Here is a 22,043-nt window from a genome sequence, read left to right on the forward strand (position 1 = left end):
CCAAGGCTGTACATCGCTTTTGTCCTCGCCACAAGAAGCAGCAAAAACAGTCTTGAGGCTGAAACTTTTCCATGAAATGGAAGCTTATGATCGGCTGTGCTGTATGGGTTAGACATTTCTGAATTTATTCCTCACTTTTTGTTATTTAAAGGGATAGTAGAGTCAAAATTAAACTTTCATGATTCAGATAGGGCATGTAATTTTAAACAACTTCCTAAAAGCATTTGACAGTTTTTCACAGCTAGAGGGCATTAGTTCATGCGTTTCATATAAATAACATTGTGCTCATGCATGTGGACTTATTCAAGAGTCAGCACTTATTGCCTGAAATACAAGTCAGTCAGAAGATCTGAGATAAGGAGCCAGTCTGTAGAAGCTTAGATAAAAGGTAATCACAGAGGTAAAAAGTATATTTCTATAACAGTGTTGGTTATGCAAAACTGACGAATGGTAAATAAAGGGATTATCTATCTTTTTAAACAATAACATTTTTAGGCCTAGATTTGGAGTTTTGTCGGTAACGACCCGAAAAACTAACGCCGGCTTTTTTCTGGCCGCACCATAAAAATAACTCTGGTATCGAGAGTCCACATAAAAACTGCGTTAGGCTCCAAAAAAGGAGCGTAGAGCATTTTTAACGCAGCTTCAACTCTCAATACCAGAGTTGCTTACGGACGCGGCCAGCCTCAAAAACGTGCTCGTGCACGATTCTCCCATAGGAAACAATGGGGCTGTTTGAGCTGAAAAAAAACCAAACACCTGCAAAAAAGCCGCGTTCAGCTCCTAACGCAGCCCCATTGTTTGCTATGCGGTAACCCTTCCTACGTCTGCACCTAACACTCTAACATGTAAACACCCCTAACCTTACACTTATTAACCCCTAATCTGCCGCCCCCGCTATCGCTGACCCCTGCATATTATTATTAACCCCTAATCTGCTGCCCCTAACACCGCCGACCCCTATATTATATTTATTAACCCCTAATCTGCCCCCCACAACGTCGCCTCCACCTGCCTACACTTCTTAACCCCTAATCTGCCGACCAGACCTGAGCGCTACTATAATAAAGTTATTAACCCCTAATCCGCCTCACTAACCCTATCATAAATAGTATTAACCCCTAATCTGCCCTCCCTAACATCGCCGACACCTAACTTAAATTATTAACCCCTAATCTGCCGACCGAATCTCGCCGCTATTCTAATAAATGTATTAACCCCTAAAGCTAAGTCTAACCCTAATACTAACACCCCCCTAAGTTAAATATAATTTAAATCTAACGAAATTAATTATCTCTTATTAAATAAATTATTCCTATTTAAAGCTAAATACTTACCTGTAAAATAAATCCTAATATAGCTACAATATAAATTATAATTATATTATAGATATTTTAGGATTTATATTTATTTTACAGGTAACTTTGTATTTATTTTAACCAGGTACAATAGCTATTAAATAGTTAAGAACTATTTAATAGCTAAAATAGTTAAAATAATTACAAATTTACCTGTAAAATAAATCCTAACCTAAGTTACAAATAAACCTAACACTAGACTATCAATAAATTAATTAAATAAACTACCTACAATTACCTACAATTAACCTAACACTACACTATCAATAAATTAATTAAATACAATTGCTACAAAGAAATACAATTAAATAAACTAGCTAAAGTACAAAAAATAAAAAAGAACTAAGTTACAAAAAATAAAAAAATATTTACAAACATTAGAAATATATTACAACAATTTTAAACTAATTACACCTACTCTAAGCCCCCTAATAAAATAACAAAGCCCCCCAAAATAAAAAAATGCCCTACCCTATTCTAAATTACTAAAGTTCAAAGCTCTTTTACCTTACCAGCCCTGAACAGGGCCCTTTGCGGGGCATGCCCCAAGAAGTTCAGCTCTTTTGCCTGTAAAAGATACAATACCCCCCCCAACATTACAACCCACCACCCACATACCCCTAATCTAACCCAAACCCCCTTAAATAAACCTAACACTAAGCCGCTGAAGATCATCCTACCACGTCTTCACCATACCAGGTTCACCGATCGGTCCAGAAGAGCTCCTCCGATGTCCTGATCCAAGCCCAAGCGGGGGGCTGAAGAGGTCCATGATCCGGCTGAAGTCTTCATCCAAGCGGGCCAGAAGAGGTCTTCCATCCGATTGAAGTCTTCATCCAATCGGAATTAAGGTAGGAATATTCTGATTGGCTGATGGAATCAGCCAATCAGAATCAAGTTCAATCCGATTGGCTGATCCGGAATAGCCAATAGAATGCGAGCTCAATCTGATTGGCTGATCGGATCAGCCAATCGGATTGAACTTGATTCTGATTGGCTGATTCCATCAGCCAATCAGAATATTCCTACCTTAATTCCGATTGGCTGATAGAATCCTATCAGCCAATCGGAATTCGAGGGACGCCATCTTGGATGACGTCATTTAAAGGAACCGTAATTCGTCGTTCAGTCGTCGGCCAGGATGGATGTTCCGCGGTGGAGGTCTTCAGGATGCTGCCGCTTCGCTCCGGATGGATGCCGCTTGGATGAAGACTTCAATCGGATGGAAGACCTCTTCTGGCCCGCTTGGATGAAGACTTCAGCCGGATCATGGACCTCTTCAGCCCCCCGCTTGGGCTTGGATCAGGACATCGGAGGAGCTCTTCTGGACCGATCGGTGAACCTGGTATGGTGAAGACAAGGTAGGATGATCTTCAGGGGCTTAGTGTTAGGTTTATTTAAGGGGGGTTTGGGTTAGTTTAGGGGTATGTGGGTGGTGGGTTGTAATGTGGGGGGGGGGGTATTGTATTTTTTCTTTTACAGGCAAAAGAGCTGAACTTCTTGGGGCATGCCCCGCAAAGGGCCCTGTTTATTGATAGTGTAGTGTTAGGTTAATTGTAGGTAATTGTAGGTAGTTTATTTAATTAATTTATTGATAGTCTAGTGTTAGGTTTATTTGTAACTTAGGTTAGGATTTATTTTACAGGTAAATTTGTAATTATTTTAACTATTTTAGCTATTAAATAGTTCTTAACTATTTAATAGCTATTGTACCTGGTTAAAATAAATACAAAGTTACCTGTAAAATAAATATAAATCCTAAAATATCTATAATATAATTATAATTTATATTGTAGCTATATTAGGATTTATTTTACAGGTAAGTATTTAGCTTTAAATAGGAATAATTTATTTAATAAGAGATAATTAATTTAGTTAGATTTAAATTATATTTAACTTAGGGGGGTGTTAGTATTAGGGTTAGACTTAGCTTTAGGGGTTAATACATTTATTAGAATAGCGGCGAGATTCGGTCGGCAGATTAGGGGTTAATAATTTAAGTTAGGTGTCGGCGATGTTAGGGAGGGCAGATTAGGGGTTAATACTATTTATGATAGGGTTAGTGAGGCGGATTAGGGGTTAATAACTTTATTATAGTAGCGCTCAGGTCCGGTCGGTAGATTAGGGGTTAAGAAGTGTAGGCAGGTGGAGGCGACGTTGTGGGGGGCAGATTAGGGGTTAATAAATATAATATAGGGGTCGGCGGTGTTAGGGGCAGCAGATTAGGGGTACATAAGGATAACGTAGGTGGCGGCGCTTTGCGGTCGGCAGATTAGGGGTTAATAAGTGTAGGCAGGTGGAGGCGACGTTGAGGGGGGCAGATTAGGGGTTAATAAATATAATACAGGGGTCGGCGGTGTTAGGGGCAGCAGATTAGGGGTACATAAGGATAACGTAGGTGGCGGTCGGCAGATTAGGGGTTAAAAAATTTTTTTAGAGTGTCGGCGATGTGGGGGGACCTCGGTTTAGGGGTACATAGGTAGTTTATGGGTGTTAGTGTACTTTAGAGCACAGTAGTTAAGAGCTTTATAAACCGGCGTTAGCCCAGAAAGCTCTTAACTACTGACTTTTTTCCTGCGGCTGGAGTTTTGTCATTAGATGTCTAACGCTCACTTCAGAAACGACTCTAAATACCGGAGTTAGAGAAATCCCATTGAAAAGATAGGATACGCAATTGACGTAAGGGGATCTGCGGTATGGAAAAGTCGCGGCTGGAAAGTGAGCGTTAGACCCTTTAATGACTGACTCTAAATACCGGCGGTAGCCCAAAACCAGCGTTAGGAGCCTCTAACGCTGGTTTTCACGGCTAACGCCAAACTCTAAATCTAGGCCTTAGTGTTTAATTGTGCTCTTGTAAATGCACTAAATAAAAAATGTTTTATCTCTTTAATCTGGTCCCATGAAGCAAGCAATAAAGAATGAACGTTCTTAGTAAGAAATTAAAATATATCTCTGCACAAAAAATGGTTTGGAAACTGAATCAAAGCAGATAGCTGTACTGAATGTACTGAAAACATGTTATAATCCTATTTTTAAAGGATAAAAGTAAAGTTTATGTTGACTGTAAAGTTTCATTTTGATAAACTATGCTGCACATAAAAACACACCTCAGAGTTTTCCCCTCATGACTCACTTGGCTGTTTTACAGAATAACAACATGTCTGCAGACTAAGACGTTTAGCCAACTTGGCTGCCTGTTTTATAAACTTAGTGTAAAGCCTCACACCTTCAAGTTCTGGAAGGCAACTTATATCAGAGGACTGCACAGTAAAAACAACCACAAGTATTTGTTATTCACACACGCATATACAGTACTTGTACACACAGTTCCCATGGAGCACAATGTAAAGGCACTTTTTAGTGTCATTTTTTTTTCTAACTCCCACTAACTGCCTAGTGCAGTTGTATTTTACTTTAAAAAAAAAAAAAAAAGCTATATTTTTTTCATAAAAACCTATAATACCCTCTATTTTGAGGGCATTTGGGGCACTTTTAGAAAATGAACCAAAGATCTAATGTCTGGTTAATTTTCTGAGTGCCAATGGCTGGTTATTTATCACATGCCTGCCCGTTTGCGCGATAATTTAGCGCTCCACTTGTAATCTAGCCCTGTGTCTTTGCATTTTTCTTCAATTTATGAGAGGAAAAATCTGATCACTTGGAAAGAATCCTATTTGAAACAATTCCTGTCATCTATTGATGACGCTGCTGTTGTCCAGCTGCCAAAAAAAAGCTGATTTAAGCAGCCATATGTTTCCTCTGTCAAGCGTTACTGCTGGAATGGAATTGAAGTATCATTTCATCTCAACCAGGGAGGTCCATGTTGCTGGGAACTTCAGGATTAATCTCAGCACGACCCCAGAGAGTTGCCACTGTGAAATAAAACTTATGAAAAAGTCTGCAAGCTTTGCTGTGCATTCATAATGAAAATCAAAGTAGCTCATCTGTTTTCTTAATTATGCCATTAAAGGTATAGAAAACCCAACATTTTTCCTTCATGATTCAGATAGAGCATGCGCTTCAAGACAACTTTCTAATTCACCTCTATTATCATTTTTTCTTTGTTCTTTTGGTATCTTTTGTTGAAAAGCAGGGATGTAAGCTTAGAAGCCAGCCCCTTTCTGGAGCACTATATGGCAGCAGTTTTGCAAGAATGTTATATATTTGCAAGAGCACTAGATGGCAGCACTATTCCCTGTCTTGTAGTGTTCCAGATGCCTACCTAGCGGCTAGATTTAGAGTTTTGTCGGTAACGACCCGCGTAGCTAACGCTGGCTTTTTTCTGGCCGCACCTTTAAAATAACTCTGGTATTGAGAGTCCACAGAATGGCTGCGTTAGGCTCCAAAAAAGGAGCGTACAGCATATTTAACGCCACTGCAACTCTCGATACCAGAGTTGCTTACGGAAGCGGCCAGCTTCAAAAACGTGCTCGTGCACGATTCCCCCATAGGAAACAATGGGGCTGTTTGAGCTGAAAAAAAACCTAACACCTGCAAAAAAGCTCCTCACGCAGCCCCATTGTTTGCTATGGGGAAACACTTCCTACGTCTGCACCTAACACTCTAACATGTACCCCGAGTCTAAACACCCCTAACCTTACACTTTTTAACCCCTATTCTGCCGCCCCCGCTATTGCTGACCCCTGTATATTATTTTTAACCCCTAATCTGCCGCTCCCTAAACCGCCGCTACATACATTATCCCTATGTACCCCTAATCTGCTGCCCCTAACACCGCCGACCCCTATATTGTATCTATTAACCCCTAATCTGCCCCCCACAACGTCGCCTCCACCTGCCTACACTTATTAACCCCTAATCTGCCAAGCGGACCGCACCGCTATTATTATAAAGTTATTAACCCCTAATCCGCCTCACTAACCCTATAATAAATAGTATTAACCCCTAATCTGCCCTCCCTAACATCGCCGACACCTAACTTCAATTATTAACCCCTAATCTGCCGACTGGAGTTCACCGCTATTCTAATAAATGTATTAACCCCTAAAGCTAAGTCTAACCCTAACACTAACACCCCCCTAGGTTAAATATAATTTTAATCTAACGAAATTAATTAACTCTTCTTAAATAAATTATTCCTATTTAAAGCTAAATACTTACCTGTAAAATAAATCCTAATATAGCTACAATATAAATTATAATTATATTATAGCTATTTTAGGATTTAATATTTATTTTACTGGTAACTTTGTATTTATTTTAACCAGGTACAATAGCTATTAAATAGTTAAGAACTATTTAATAGCTAAAATAGTTAAAATAATTACAAATTTACCTGTAAAATAAATCCTAACCTAAGTTACAATTAAACCTAACACTACACTATCAATAAATAAATTAAATACAATTCCTACAAATAAATACAATGAAATAAACTAACTAAAGTACAAAAAATAAAAAAGAACTAAGTTACAAAAAATAAAAAAATATTTACAAACATTAGAAAAATATTACAACAATTTTAAACTAATTACACCTACTCTAAGCCCCCTAATAAAATAACAAAGCCCCCCAAAATAAAAAAATGCCCTACCCTATTCAAATTACTAAAGTTCAAAGCTCTTTTACCTTACCAGCCCTGAACAGGGCCCTTTGCGGGGCATGCCCCAAGAAGTTCAGCTCTTTTGCCTGTAAAAAAAAACATACAATACCCCCCCCCCACATTACAACCCACCACCCACATACCCCTAAACTAACCCAAACCCCCCTTAAATAAACCTAACACTAAGCCCCTGAAGATCTTCCTACCTTATCTTCACCATACCAGGTTCACCGATCGATCCAGAAGAGCTCCTCCAATGTCCTGATCCAAGCCCAAGCGGGGGGCTGAAGAGGTCCATGATCCGGCTGAACTCATCATCCAAGCGGGAGCTGAAGAGGTCCATGATCCGGCTGAAGTCTTCATCCAAGCGGGAGCTGAAGAGGTCCATGATCCGGATGAAGTCTTCTATCAACGGCATCTTCAATCTTCTTTCTTCGGGAGTCATCATCTTCCATCCAACGTGGAACATCCTCTTCTCCCGACGCCTACTCGCCGAATGACGGTTCCTTTAAATGACGTCATCCAAGATGGCGTCCCTCGAATTCCGATTGGCTGATAGGATTCTATCAGCCAATCGGAATTAAGGTAGGAATATTCTGATTGGCTGATGGAATCAGCCAATCAGAATCAAGTTCAATCCAATTGGCTGATTGGATCAGCCAATCGGATTGAACTTGATTCTGATTGGCTGATTCCATCAGCCAATCAGAATATTCCTACCTTAATTCCGATTGGCTGATAGAATCCTATCAGCCAATCGGAATTCGAGGGACGCCATCTTGGATGACGTCCCTTAAAGGAACCGTCATTCGTCGGGAAGTCGTCATCGGAAGAAGATGGGTCCGCGGTGGAGGTCTTCAAGATGGAGCCAGTCCTCATCGGATGAAGATAGAAGATGCCGCTTGGAAGATGATGGTTGCCGGTCCGGATCTACTCTTCTTCCCGGATAGGATGAAGACTTTGGAGCCTCTTCTGGACTTCTTCAGCCGTCGGATGATGGATGTCTAGCCCCCGCTTGGGCATAGATGAAGATTTATGAGCCAGGACCGATCGGTGATACCCGGTGAGGTGAAGATAAGGTAGGAAGATCTTCAGGGGCTTAGTGTTAGGTTTATTTAAGGGGGGTTTGGGTCAGATTAGGGGTATGTGGGTGGTGGGTTGTAATGTTGGGGGGGGGGTAGTGTATGGTTTTTTTTTACAGGCAAAAGAGCTGAATTCTTTGGGGCATGCCCCGCAAAGGGCCCTGTTCAGGGCTGGTAAGGTAAAAGAGCTTTGAACTTTTGTAATTTAGAATAGGGTAGGGCATTTTTTATTTTGGGGGGCTTTGTTATTTTATTAGGGGGCTTAGAGTAGGTGTAATTAGTTTAAAATTGTTGTAATATTTTTCTTATGTTTGTAAATATTTTTTTATTTTTTGTAACTTAGTTCTTTTTTATTTTTTGTACTTTAGTTAGTTTATTTCATTGTAGTTATTTGTAGGTATTGTATTTAATTAATTTATTGATAGTGTAGTGTTAGGTTTAATTGTAGGTAATTGTAGGTATTGTATTTAATTAATTTATTGATAGTGTAGTGTTAGGTTTAATTGTAACTTAGGTTAGGATTTATTTTACAGGTAATTTTGTAATTATTTTAACTATTTTAGCTATTAAATAGTTCTTAACTATTTAATAGCTATTGTACCTGGTTAAAATAAATACAAAGTTACCTGTAAAAAAATATAAATCCTAAAATAGCTATAATATAATTATAATTTATATTGTAGCTATATTAGGATTTATTTTACAGGTAAGTATTTAGTTTTAAATAGGAATAATTTATTTAATAAGAGTTAATTAATTTAGTTAGATTTAAATTATATTTAACTTAGGGGGGTGTTAGTGTTAGGGTTAGACTTAGCTTTAGGGGTTAATACATTTATTAGAATAGCGGCGAGATTCGGTCGGCAGATTAGGGGTTAATAATTGAAGTTAGGTGTCGGCGATGTTAGGGAGGGCAGATTAGGGGTTAATAAATATAATATAGGGGTCGGCGATGTTAGGGCAGCAGATTAGGGGTACATAGCTATAATGTAGCTGGCGGCGGTGTGCGGACGGCAGATTAGGGGTTAATAAGTGTAGGTAGCTGGCGGCGACGTTGTGGGGGGCAGATTAGGAGTTAATAAATATAATATAGGGGTCGGCGGTGTTAGGGGCAGCAGATTAGGGTAAATAAGGATAACGTAGGTGGCGGTCGGCAGATTAGGGGTTAAAAAAATTGAATCGAGTGTCGGCGATGTGGGGGGACCTCGGTTTAGGGGTACATAGGTAGTTTATGGTTGTTAGTGTACTTTAGGGCACAGTAGTTAAGAGCTTTATGAACCGGCGTTAGCCCAGAAAGCTCTTAACTACTGACTTTTTTCTGCGGCTGGAGTTTTGTCGTTAGATTTCTAACGCTCACTTCAGCCACGACTCTAAATACCGGAGTTAGAAAGATCCCATTGAAAAGATAGGATACGCAATTGACGTAAGGGGATCTGCGGTATGGAAAAGTCGCGGCTGAAAAGTGAGCGTTAAACCCTTTTTTGAATGACTCCAAATACCGGCGGTAGCCTAAAACCAGCGTTAGGAGCCTCTAACGCTGGTTTTCACGGCTACCGCCAAACTCCAAATCTAGGCCTAGGTTTCTCTTCAACACAGAATATCATGGGAACGAAGCAAATTTGATAACAGAGGTAAATTGGAAACGTTTTAAAATAGTATGCTCTGTCTGAATCACAAAAGAACATGTTTGGGTTTCACACCCCTTTAAGGAGAATTACAATTAAGTATAATTAAAAAACACAGAGCAAAATAATTTGTCAAAGATTGTATAAAATGCATTGAATTTTACATTACCATGAACCACCTTTAGTTGTGCGTTTAAATCATTTCTAAAAAATTTATAGGAAAAAGGCGCCATCTAGAGGAAAGAGAAAGAAAATTCCATCAAACAATTTGCAAAAAACATGCAAAAATGTAACCAAACTAAATTCACAAATGTGTAAATAAGTCAGTTTTCCAAATGATATAATAATATAATAATAATATTACATATACATCAATACATAAGTCAAATGAATGCAGCTTGTTCCAACAAGCAGTTTTCATTCTGAGAAACAAACGTGTCACCCATGCACAATATATATGCTCAAGCAGTGAACAAGTGCGCAAACGCACAAAACATGTCTGCATCAGGATCAGCTCACCAACCTGATTGACCGAGTCACTGCTGGCTTTATTTCAGGACCTTGTGTTTTTGGTCCTTTTTTCAGTTTTTAATTTTTACTAATAAACGTGGCTTTTATTCTAATCTCCTTCTTGGAACTTCTTCTATAACTACAAGTACCTATTACATTGAGCGCAACTTCCTTTTTGTTCTTTGAATTTACCTGGAGCGTGTGTTGCAGACACGTTTGAAGCTGCATCCAATGAATAGGATTTCTACAGGGGGGTGTCCCCCGCCCACTCTCCATAGCGCCAGATACTGGTGTTCGACAGGACGCTCAGGGAGAGCGCAACTTACATATATTTTATTTTATTTTTTGTTTAAACATATTTTTGCTAAGCTGTGTAAGTTTGGACAGGGGTATTTTTGTAATTGTACAATGTATTGAACTTTTATATATATTAGATATCTTGTATTAAATTATTTTCTCCATAAGTTGCAAGAAGGGGCAGAGTAAAAAAAATATTTTTTTTTGTTCTGATTTGTAATTATTATTTTGTACTGAACAATATATGTATAAAAATCCTACTTGTTTTTTGTTTTGTTTTGGGAAGGTGAAATATGAGATATGTATGTCGAAATATTTAGGAAATAATTACTCCTGTGTTTCTATTTACCATGTACATAGAAACTTTTCTTTTGTGTTTATCCATGTTGGGGTACAAACTAAAGTTATTTTCTACAAATGATTGGTCTGATGGAAGTACTTATAGTTTGTGTGAGTATCTCATAGACAAAAGGTGGAATTTAGATTAATATACAATGAGGGATTAAGATGAAGTAAGCGCGCATTTACAGGAGGCACTAGTGTCATGGCTAACCCCTGTATCTAAGCGATATAGTAAATTACTTCAGATTATGTTCTTATATTTTAAAGGCACAGTAAATTCAAAATGTATTTCCTCATAAAGGGCCAGATTATAAATGGAGTGCAAAATATCCCTTTCGCCAAAGCGTAAATGTGCTCTGGTATTACAGGTGAGGTGCAATGCAAACATGCGTCTGTAATGCTCGGAAGAATTGCGCTCACAAGAGTGCGCTTCCATAGGCTCCAATGGGAGCCTCGTTCTCATGCCATGGGACACGGCATGAGAACTAGCGCAGTGAAGGGGCAAGTCGCACAGCGATGGGCAGCAAATATAAATATATATGTATTGTATAGGATTATATGCATATATATTTATGTGTTAATATGTGTATAAACAGATACTATTAACACATAAATATATATGTATATATTTATATATATTTAAAGGGAACACACAGTTCCCATAGACCACAATGTAAAGGCACTTTTCAGTGCCTTTTTGTTCTAACACCCCACACCCGCCAACTTTAGCCCCCAAAAACTGCATTTTTTTTTTAAAAAAAAAAAAAAGAAAAAGAAAACTAACACTTAACCCCTTTGTGACCAGAGCACTTTTCCATTTGTTGATCGTCTGGGACCAAGGCTATTTTTACATTTCTGCGGTGTTTGTGTTTAGCTGTAATTTTCCTCTTACTTATTTACTGTACCCACACATATTATATACCGTTTTTCTTGTCATTAAATTGACTTTCTAAAGATACCATTATTTTCAACATATCTTATAATTTGCTATAACAAAAAATATAAAATATGAGGAAAAAATGGAAAAAACACACTTTTTCTAACTTTGACCCCCAAAAACCACAAAAAAACACATAAAAAACACCCATGCTAAATAGTTTCTAAATTTTGTCGTGAGTTTAGAAATACCCTATGTTTACATGTCTTTTGCTTTTTTTGCAAGTTATAGTGCAATAAATACAAGTAGCACTTTTAGCGCTACTTACATTGGAACACTGATATCTTTCAGGAATCCCTGAATATCACTTGACATTTATATATATATTTTTAGAAGACATCCCAAAGTATTGATCTAGGCCCATTTTGGTATATTTCATGCCACCATTTCACCGCCATATGCGATCGAATAAAAAAAAAAAACGTACATTTTTCCACAATTTTAGGTTTCTCACTGAAATTATTTACAAACAGCTTGTGCAATTATGGCACAAATGGTTGTAAATGATTCTCTGGGATCCCCTTTGTTAAAGGACCAGTCAACACTGTAGATTTGCATAATCAACAAATGCATGATAAGAAGCAATGCAATAGCACTTAGTCTGAACTTCAAATGAGTAGTAGATTTTTGTTAAATAAATTGCAAAGTTATGTCTATTTCCACTCCCCCTGTATCATGTGACAGTCATCAGCCAATCACAAATGCATATGCGTATATGCTGTGAATTCTTGCACATGCTCAGTAGGAGTTGGTGACTCAAAAAGTGTAAATATAAAAAGACTGTGCACATTTTGTTAATGGAAGTAAATTGGAAAGTTGTTTAAAATTGCATGCTCTATCTGAATCATAAAGTTTAATTTTGACTTGAGTGTCCCTTTAAAAAATAGCAGACATATATGACTGTGGTGTTGCTTTTTGGTAATTAGAAGGCCGCTAAATGCCTCTGCGCATCACACGTGTATTATGCCCAGCAGTGAAGGGGTTAATTAGGGAGCTTGTAGGGTTAATTTTAGCTTTAGTGTAGTGTAGTAGACAACCCAAAGTATTGATCTAGGCCCATTTTGGTATATTTCATGCCACCATTTCACCGCCAAATGCGATTAACTAAAAAAAATTGTTCACTTTTTCACAAACTTTTTCACACATTTTAGGTTTCTCACTGAAATTATTTACAAACAGCTTGTGCAATTATGGCACAAATCGTTGTAAATGCTTCTCTGGGATCCCCTTTGTCCAGAAATAGCAGACATATATGGCTTTGGCGTTGCTTTTTGGTAATTAGAAGGCCGCTAAATGCTGCTGAGCACCACACGTGAATTATGCCCAGCAGTGAAGGGGTTAATTAGGTAGCTTGTAGGGAGCTTGCAGGGTTAATTTTAGCTTTAGTGTAGAGATCAGCCTCCCACCTGACACATAACACCCCCTGATCCCTCCTAAACATCTCTCTTCCCTCCCTCACCCCACAATTGTCCCCGCCATCTTAAGTACTTGCAGAAAGTCTGCCAGTACTAAAATAAAAGGTATCTTTTGAATTTTGTTTATTTTTTTTTAGCATATTAACATATGCTGATGTGTTAAATCCCCCCTTAGCCCCACACCTCCCCGCCCCCCCCCCCAAACAGCTCTCTAACCATCCCCCTCTATCTTATTGTCCGCCATCTTGGGTACTGGCAGCTGTCTGCCAGTACCCAGTTTACAAAAAAAATGTTTGTTTTTTTATTTATTGATTTTTTTCTGTAGTGTAGCTTCCCCCCCAAAGACCAATCCCCCACCTCCTCCTAGATCCCTTAGATTCATTTTATAAAACTTCCCTCTCCCCCACTTTTCTCAAAAAAAATTTCTGTAATGTAGCGGATCCCAACCGCTCCCGCCCTGTGCACATGCCCACCCCGCGCCCCCCGTGCACATGCGTGCGTCTGTGCATGCCCCTGGCTACCCCGCCCACGATCCCGCCCCCCTCTTTCATCAGCCATGCATCGATGTCCGCCCATCCGCCTCCCACCCACCAATGATTGCAGCCATCGATGTCCGATGCAGAGAGGGCCACAGAGTGGCTCTCTCTGCATCGGTGGGGTAAAAAGGGTATTGCCGAGATGCCTGAATATCGAGGCATCACTGCAATACCCTGGAAGCGATCAGGATCGCTTCCAGAGCTTCAAACCCCAGAGGACGTGCCAGGAACGTCCTTGGTCATTAAGGGTGTTTTTTTGTAGGACGTTCCTGGCACGTCCTTGGTCGTTAAGGGGTTAAAAGGACACTGAACCCAAATTTTTTTTCTTCCGTGATTTAGATAGAGCATGCAATTTTAAGCAACTTTCTAATTTACCCCTATTATCAATTTTTCTTTGTTCTCTTGCTATCTTTATTTGAAAAAGAAGGCATCTAAGCTAAGGAGCCAGACAATTTTTGGTTCAGACACTGGACAGCACTTGTTTATTGGTGGGTGAATTTATCCACCAATCAGCAAGAACAACCCAGGTTGTTCACCAAAAATGGGACGGCATCTAAACTTACATTCTTGCTTTTCAAATAAAGATACCAAGAGGATGAAGAAAATTTGATAATAGTAGTAAATTAGAAAGTTGCTTAAAATTGCATGCTCTATCTGAATCACAAAAGAAAAAAATTGAGTTCAGTGTCCCTTTAAGTTTGGGGGCATTTTGTGGACATTTAGGAAATTAACCAGAGATCTGATCTCTGGTTAATTTCCTAAAGTGTTAATTGCTACCACGAGCTCACGAGCTTGTAATGGCTGGTTATTTATTGCTCGCCCACAAATGGGTGAATTTGCCCGTTTGCGGACGTGCGATAAATCAGTGCTCCACTTGTAATCTAGCCCAAAATGTTTAATTGTGCATAGTAATAAAAAGTAATAAAAACTGTGCATTGTACTTTCATGATTTATTTTGTATGTGTGAACTGAAATTTGGCTTTGAAAATTGTGATTATTGGCAATCCCCATTATTTTTTGAGCATAACGTTGAAAGAATGATTAACTAAACAACATCTTTCTTCCACTGATAATACAACTATATATATAATTTATTTATTTTTTTAAATAGGTTTGCGTCACTTGGCAATGCTGAAGATGGTAGGCATTGGCGCTGAAGGTAGCGGTGTGTTAGAACTCTATCCTATAAATGGTAAGATATAGTTGGGAACAAATATTTTTTAATGTCTCTAAAACAAAGAATATTACACACAAATGATTGGCAAGAATCAATTCTGCTTAAATCTAATTTGTTTATAAAGAGTATATTCAAATGAACATAAAAGGCAAAAATAATTGTACTGTATGTATTACTTTTTTCATGAGAAGTTGATTAACACATACTATTATGGGGTCAATTTATCAAATGCCGAATCATATCTACCCGGCATACGCTTTCGGCATTTAACATTGCAGAAGCATTTCTTGTGAAATGCTTGTGCAATGCCGCCCCTTGCACATTCGCGGTCAATTGGCCACTAGCAGGTTGTGTCAATCATCCCGATCGAATCGGGATGATTGCAGTCCACCACCTAAAAGGTGGCGGACAAATTAAGGAGCAGCAGTCTTAGCATCCACTGCTTGTTAAATCTACCTTATGGGGTCGATTTATCAAGCTGCGGCCGACAGGGGTGCACATAAGCACCCCTTTCCACCGCAGCTCACCTCTGGTGGGCCGAATTCCGCTGCTGGAATTCAGAATTGCACAAGAGCGCAATTATGCGCTTTTGTGCAACGCCGTCCCCTGCCCGTACATAGTCAATCACGAGTGGGCAGGAGCTGTCAATAACCCTGGTCGGACGAGACCAGGGAGATTGAAATTCGCCACCTAAGAGGTGGCGAAAGATTAGGGAAGCAGCGGTCTGATGACCACTGCTTGTTAAATACAGACTGCAGGTTCTCTTATGAGAACTTGAAGTCATAGGCAGGCAAAGCCTGCCGAAGTGTTTGATAAATTGACCCCTGGAACTCACTAAACCACAGATCCTTGTCTTTTCTGGCAGTAGTATATGTGCTAACGACTTAAAGTGGAGGAATAACGAAATAAAAAATGGCATATATTGAATTATGTTAAGACAACTTTGAAGGAAAAAGAGCAATTAAATCTGAAAAGTGTATTTAAAAATAAATAAATAAAGCAATATAGACTTTCACCAAGATTTGACAATTCCAGGAAAACATACGTTCTAGAATAGTTTATCTGACTCCTGATTTTTGTTAGATTATTTTACAGATATATACAACTCCCTAACTAGCCTCCTAAAATGTGTAGCCTTAATTGTGTTCTGGTACTAAGTTTAATATGAATTTGTTTAACACCAGTTACATCATTTATTAATATGAACGCATTTCATGCATCATTAGATGACATAAATGCCAACATTTTCAAGTTAGTATTTTTAGATGGGAAGTTGGGTGTGAAGTCTCTATGAACGAGGGGGGAGGGAGGGATCAGATACCTCAGGAGCAAAGTCAGGGTAGGTCATGAAAGGGATTTTGATTTGGTATGGACACTGGAGGTAGTCTGGAGTGTCTGAAAAATACAGGAAGAGAAGGTTGGCAAAAAGCTAAATCAATATTATGCATTCTCTTTTTGAATGTAGATTTATTTGTGCTTATTTTACAGGAAGCTCTAGCGTTGAAAGAGAAGACCTTTCTGCTAATTTGGTGAAAGACATTAGAAACTATTTTCAAGTCAGTCCTGAATATTTTTCCATGCTTCTTGTTGGGAAAGATGGCAATGTCAAGTCTTGGTATCCTTCACCAATGTGGTCTATGGCAATTGCTTATGATTTAATTGACTCTATGCAACTCCGACGACAGGAAATGGCCATTCAGCAGTCTCTGGGAATGCGCTGCCCAGAAGATGAGTATGGCGGCTACCATGGTTACCATGGTTATCCTCACCAGGGATATGAAGAAGGTTATCAGGATGACTATCGACATCATGAGGGATACTATCACAGATACCATGATTAACTGAAAATTTACCACATGACAAAAAAAAACTGGCTACAATTCTAGAAAGAAAATTGTATGTGTAAATTGAAATCCGGTTGCTATTTCTTTATTACAGTCTAAATACAATCTACCATTTATATTTTCCTTTTTAAGAAACTGGATTAGACTAAGACTATTGTCTAATTATTTTTTCTTTGTTTATGACTGAAATCATATCATAGAGTTTAGGCTATTTTATTCTCATATGTTTTAAATTGTATTTATTGTAAATGTGATAACCATGAACATTGAAGTATATGTCTGTTGACATATATAAAAAACATATATTGTTTTACTAGAAGATATATGCACAAGAGCAGTCTCTTACAGTATTTCGCAATCTTACAGATGTATAAAAGATTATTGGTTCTTCGGTGCATTTCTCCTTGCATGTACTGAAGCTGGCAAATTTTTTCATTGTCTACGGATTATTATTTTTTTACAATTTTTGTAGAAAAATTGTGCTTTTTGCAGACTTTAGAATAATGCGCAATAAATTCACATACCATGCATTCTTAAAAGTACATCCATAAATGATTAAAGGGTATTTATAGATAATAACCAACAATATCACATTAAGAACCAAAAATCAGAACTATTGGCTACAGTTATTTTACTTATTTCTTTAATGCCAGGAAGACTTTATTACAGTGTAAATGATGTAAATTTCTTTAAACGTTGATTATTTGAATACCATTGTATTACAATATTTCCTTATAGAGATATACTCTACTAACTACCACAAAGGCTTCAATTTACTCATTGCTGAGTACTTTGTACAGTGGTCTACAGTATTTCACATGGTGCTTCTAAATATTGAGGTCAATTTTAATGTTTTAGAAACGTTCATTAAAAGGACAGTCTACTCCAGAATGTTTATTGTTTAAAAAGAAAGATAATCCCTTTATTACCCATTCCCTACTTTTGCATAACCAACACAGTTATATTAATATACATTTTACCTCTGTGATTACCTTGTATCTAAGCCTCTGCATTTTAGTCTATTAGTGCTCCCTCATAAGTAACTCCACGGGCCTGAGCACAATGTTATCTAACATTGTGCTAACACCCTCTAGCTGTGAAAAACTGTCAAATGAATTGAGATTAGAGGTGGCCTTCAAGGGCATAGAAATTAGCATACAAGCCTACCTAGGTTTAGCTTTCAACTAAGAATACCAAGAGAATAAGCAAATTTGATGATAAAAGTGAATTGAAAAGTTGTTTAAAATTGCATACCCTATTTGAATCATGAAAGTTTAATTTTGACTAGACACTTTAAGACAACCTTTTCTATTAAAAAAAATGCCAATTAAAGGGAGTTTTTTCAGATAAATAATTTTGATGAGCTTTTCTAAAGTATTAAAAAATATTCATTTGTAGATTTAGCTAATACTTTAAGACACTGCAAAGCAACATAGTTAACTCTACATTTAACAGTTATTTCAGCTTGTACCAACACAGTGGAGAACTAGAAGGTGGATTATATTCCACTCTCATCTTGAGAAGCTTATCACACATATGACACTATTTGACATATATAGTAACAAAGATAGTGTCTGTGCACTCTGAGAAACGACAATAGTGATAAATGTTTAACCTTTGTGTTCAACAACATCCTGATATAATCAATATCTATGTCATTTAAATGTAGAAGAGCAATAGCGGACTTACTAGAGATTTCCTCACCCTTCTCGGCGTCTCCTCCGCTCCCGCTGTGTGGTTTCACCTTCTTGTTTGATTCCGGGTTCAAAGGTCCGCTCTTCCGTTGCTTAACGTCACTGGAGAGCATTGTGGGGAAAGTCCAATTGCACTAAACCAGCCAAAGAAAAGACCCAGACTGGCTCCTCCATAAAAGAGGTTTTATTGATATGTGTAAAATCTTCATAGCGCTCTTAAAAATAAAGGTCATAGGTGCACCTACAGGTTAGGTAAAAAGCAAACACATGAGAAAGTTACTCCTCACATCTGACGCGTTTCGGTAGTACCACGTAATCATAGATAAATCATAGGGTGTACCCCCTCACATATATTGTGTTAGAATCTGTGTAGGTCTGTGTGATAACTATTGACAAGTAGAAATTACAGTTGTGTTCCAGTACACATGGTTAAGATGTCTATGCTATGGAGTGTATATAGGACTTGTTTGTAAAATGCAAAGCGTTTGGACAAACAACCAATGAGGATAGTGGTCGCTATGTGTTTATATAATTTTGTTTCACATGCCTGTATAAATATCCTTGTTTGTAAAACATGTAAGGGGTTATCCATTTTCTTTAGGTATGAGAACTTAATTAAGACATGCTTAGGAGAAGTGTACACAAATTGGAATTGGGAGGCAGGTTAGGAGTCATCCTATCAGAATGCAAAGTGGTATGTATATATATGTGAGCGGGTACACCCTATGATTTATCTATGATTACGGGTACTACCAAAACCGAAATGCGTCAGATGTGAGGATTACCTTTCTCATGTGTTTTCTTTTTACCTAACCTGTAGGTGCACCAATGACCTTTTACACGTATCAATAAAATGTCTTTTATGGAGGAGCCGGTCTGGGTCTTTTCTTTGGCTGGTTTAGTACTATTTGACATATAGACACATCTTTATGGTCCTTAAATAATGGAATTTTTTTGTAAGCTTTTCAACTACAATATAGAATCTCACTCAATGATAACAAATGTCAAAAATATTCAATAATGATATTATAATTGAACAAAAAATCTAATGGATACAAATTATAAAAAAAAGAAGGTGCAAGTAGTGTATAAAGTACCAAACTGAGTGATACTTTAGTGTCATAATACACACAGATTCTGAAAAGTAAACAATGTAATGTGCAATGAAAAATAATTTAATAAAGTTTTTTTTTCAAACTTGATGTCAGTTTTACTACTGATCAGCTTTTCTACTTGTACAACATACTCACACATAAAAATGTAAATTTAGTAACAGAAACTCCAGGTTGCACTGCATCTGAAAGAGTCAAACAAAAAACATAATTTATGTAAGAACTTACCTGATAAATTCATTTCTTTCATATTAGCAAGAGTCCATGAGCTAGTGACGTATGGGATATACATTCCTACCAGGAGGGGCAAAGTTTCCCAAACCTTAAAATGCCTATAAATACACCCCTCACCCCACCCACAATTCAGTTTAACGAATAGCCAAGAAGTGGGGTGATAAGAAAAAAGTGCGAAAGCATATAAAATAAGGAATTGGAATAATTGTGCTTTATACAAAAAAATCATAACCACCACAAAAAAGGGCGGGTCTCATGGACTCTTGCTAATATGAAAGAAATGAATTTATCAGGTAAGTTCTTACATAAATTATGTTTTCTTTCATGTAATTAGCAAGAGTCCATGAGCTAGTGACGTATGGGATAATGACTACCCAAGATGTGGATCTTTCCACACAAGAGTCACTAGAGAGGGAGGGATAAAATAAAGACAGCCAATTCCTGCTGAAAATAATCCACACCCAAAATAAAGTTTAATGAAAAACATAAGCAGAAGATTCAAACTGAAACCGCTGCCTGAAGTACTTTTCTACCAAAAACTGCTTCAGAAGAAGAAAATACAACAAAATGGTAGAATTTGGTAAAAGTATGCAAAGAGAACCAAGTTGCCACTTTGCAAATCTGATCAACCGAAGCTTCATTCCTAAACGCCCAGGAAGTAGAAACTGACCTAGTAGAATGAGCTGTAATCCTATGAGGCGGAGTCTTACCCGACTCAACATAGGCAAGATGAAATAAAGATTTCAACCAAGATGCCAAAGAAATGGCAGAAGTTTTCTGGCCTTTCTAAAACCGGAAAAGATAACAAATAAACTAGAAGTCTTTCGGAAAGACTTAGTAGCTTCAACATAATATTTCAAAGCTCTAATAACATCCAAAGAATGCAACGATTTCTCCTTAGAATTCTTAGGATTAGGACATAATGAAGGAACCACAATGTCTCTACTAATGTTGTTGGAATTCACAACTTAGGTAAAAATTCAAAAGAAGTTCGCAACACCGCCTTATCCTGATGAAAAATCAGAAAAGGAGACTCACAAGAAAGAGCAGATAATTCAGAAACTCTTCTGGCAGAAGAGATGGCCAAAAGGAACAAAACTTTCCAAGAAAGTAATTTAATATCCAATGAATGCATAGGTTCAAATGGAGGAGCTTGAAGAGCCCCCAGAACCAAATTCAAACTCCAAGGAGGAGAAATTGACTTAATGACAGGCTTTATACGAACCAAAGCTTGTACAAAACAATGAATATCAGGAAGAATAGCAATCTTTCTGTGAAAAAGAACAGAAAGAGCAGAGATTTGACCTTTCAAGGAACTTGCGGACAAACCCTTATCTAAACCATCCTGAAGAAATTGTAATATTCTCGGTATTCTAAAAGAATGCCAAGAAAAATGATGAGAAAGACACCAAGAAATATAAGTCTTCCAGACTCTATAATATATCTCTCTGGATACAGATTTACGAGCCTGTAACATAGTATTAATCACAGAGTCAGAGAAACCTCTTTGACTAAGAAGCAAGCGTTCAATCTCCATACCTTTAAATTTAAGGATTTCAGATCCTGATGGAAAAAAGGACCTTGAGACAAAAGGTCTGGTCTTAACGGAAGAGTCCACGGTTGGCAAGAGGCCATCCGGACAAGATCCGCATACCAAAACCTGTGAGGCCATGCCGGAGCTACCAGCAGAACAAACGAGCATTCCTTCAGAATCTTGGAGATTACTCTTGGAAGAAGAACTAGAGGCGGAAAGATATAGGCAGGATGATACTTCCAAGGAAGTGAAAATGCATCCACTGCCTCCGCCTGAGGATCCCGGGATCTGGACAGATACCTGGGAAGTTTCTTGTTTAGATGAGAAGCCATCAGATCTATTTCTGGAAGTTCCCACATTTGAACAATCTGAAGAAATACCTCTGGATGAAGAGACCATTCGCCCGGATGCAACGTTTGGCGACTGAGATAATCCGCTTTCCAATTGTCCATACCTGGGATATAAACCGCAGAGATTAGACAGGAGCTGGATTCCGCCCAAACCAAAATTCGAGATACTTCTTTCATAGCCAGAGGACTGTGAGTCCCTCCTTGATGATTGATGTATGCCACAGTTGTGACATTGTCTTATCTGAAAACAAATGAACAACTCTCTCTTCAGAAGAGGCCAAGACTGAAGAGCTCTGAAAATTGCACGGAGTTCCAAAATATTGATCGGAAATCTCACCTCCTGAGATTCCCAAACCCCTTGTGCCGTCAGATACCCCCACACAGCTCCCCAACCTGTAAGACTTGCATCTGTTGAGATTATAGTCCAGGTCGG

At 38.1% G+C, this 22,043-nt stretch overlaps 1 protein-coding gene across 1 annotated transcript in view; it reads left to right on the top strand.

Moving 5' to 3' along the window:
• CCDC80 (coiled-coil domain containing 80) overlaps window positions 1–17,299 on the top strand; it is a 200,664-nt gene extending 183,365 nt beyond the window's left edge. Inside the window, exons 7-8 of the mRNA XM_053706502.1 lie at window positions 14,777–14,857; window positions 16,331–17,299. Coding sequence (XP_053562477.1) covers window positions 14,777–14,857; window positions 16,331–16,683 — 434 coding nt within the window. The 3' untranslated portion in view covers window positions 16,684–17,299. The remainder of the gene's footprint in view (window positions 1–14,776; window positions 14,858–16,330) is intronic.
• Window positions 17,300–22,043: the final 4,744 nt, after the last annotated feature.

This window comes from Bombina bombina, chromosome 3 (assembly GCF_027579735.1).
Source record: "Bombina bombina isolate aBomBom1 chromosome 3, aBomBom1.pri, whole genome shotgun sequence".
Classification (NCBI taxonomy): Eukaryota; Metazoa; Chordata; class Amphibia; order Anura; family Bombinatoridae; genus Bombina; species Bombina bombina.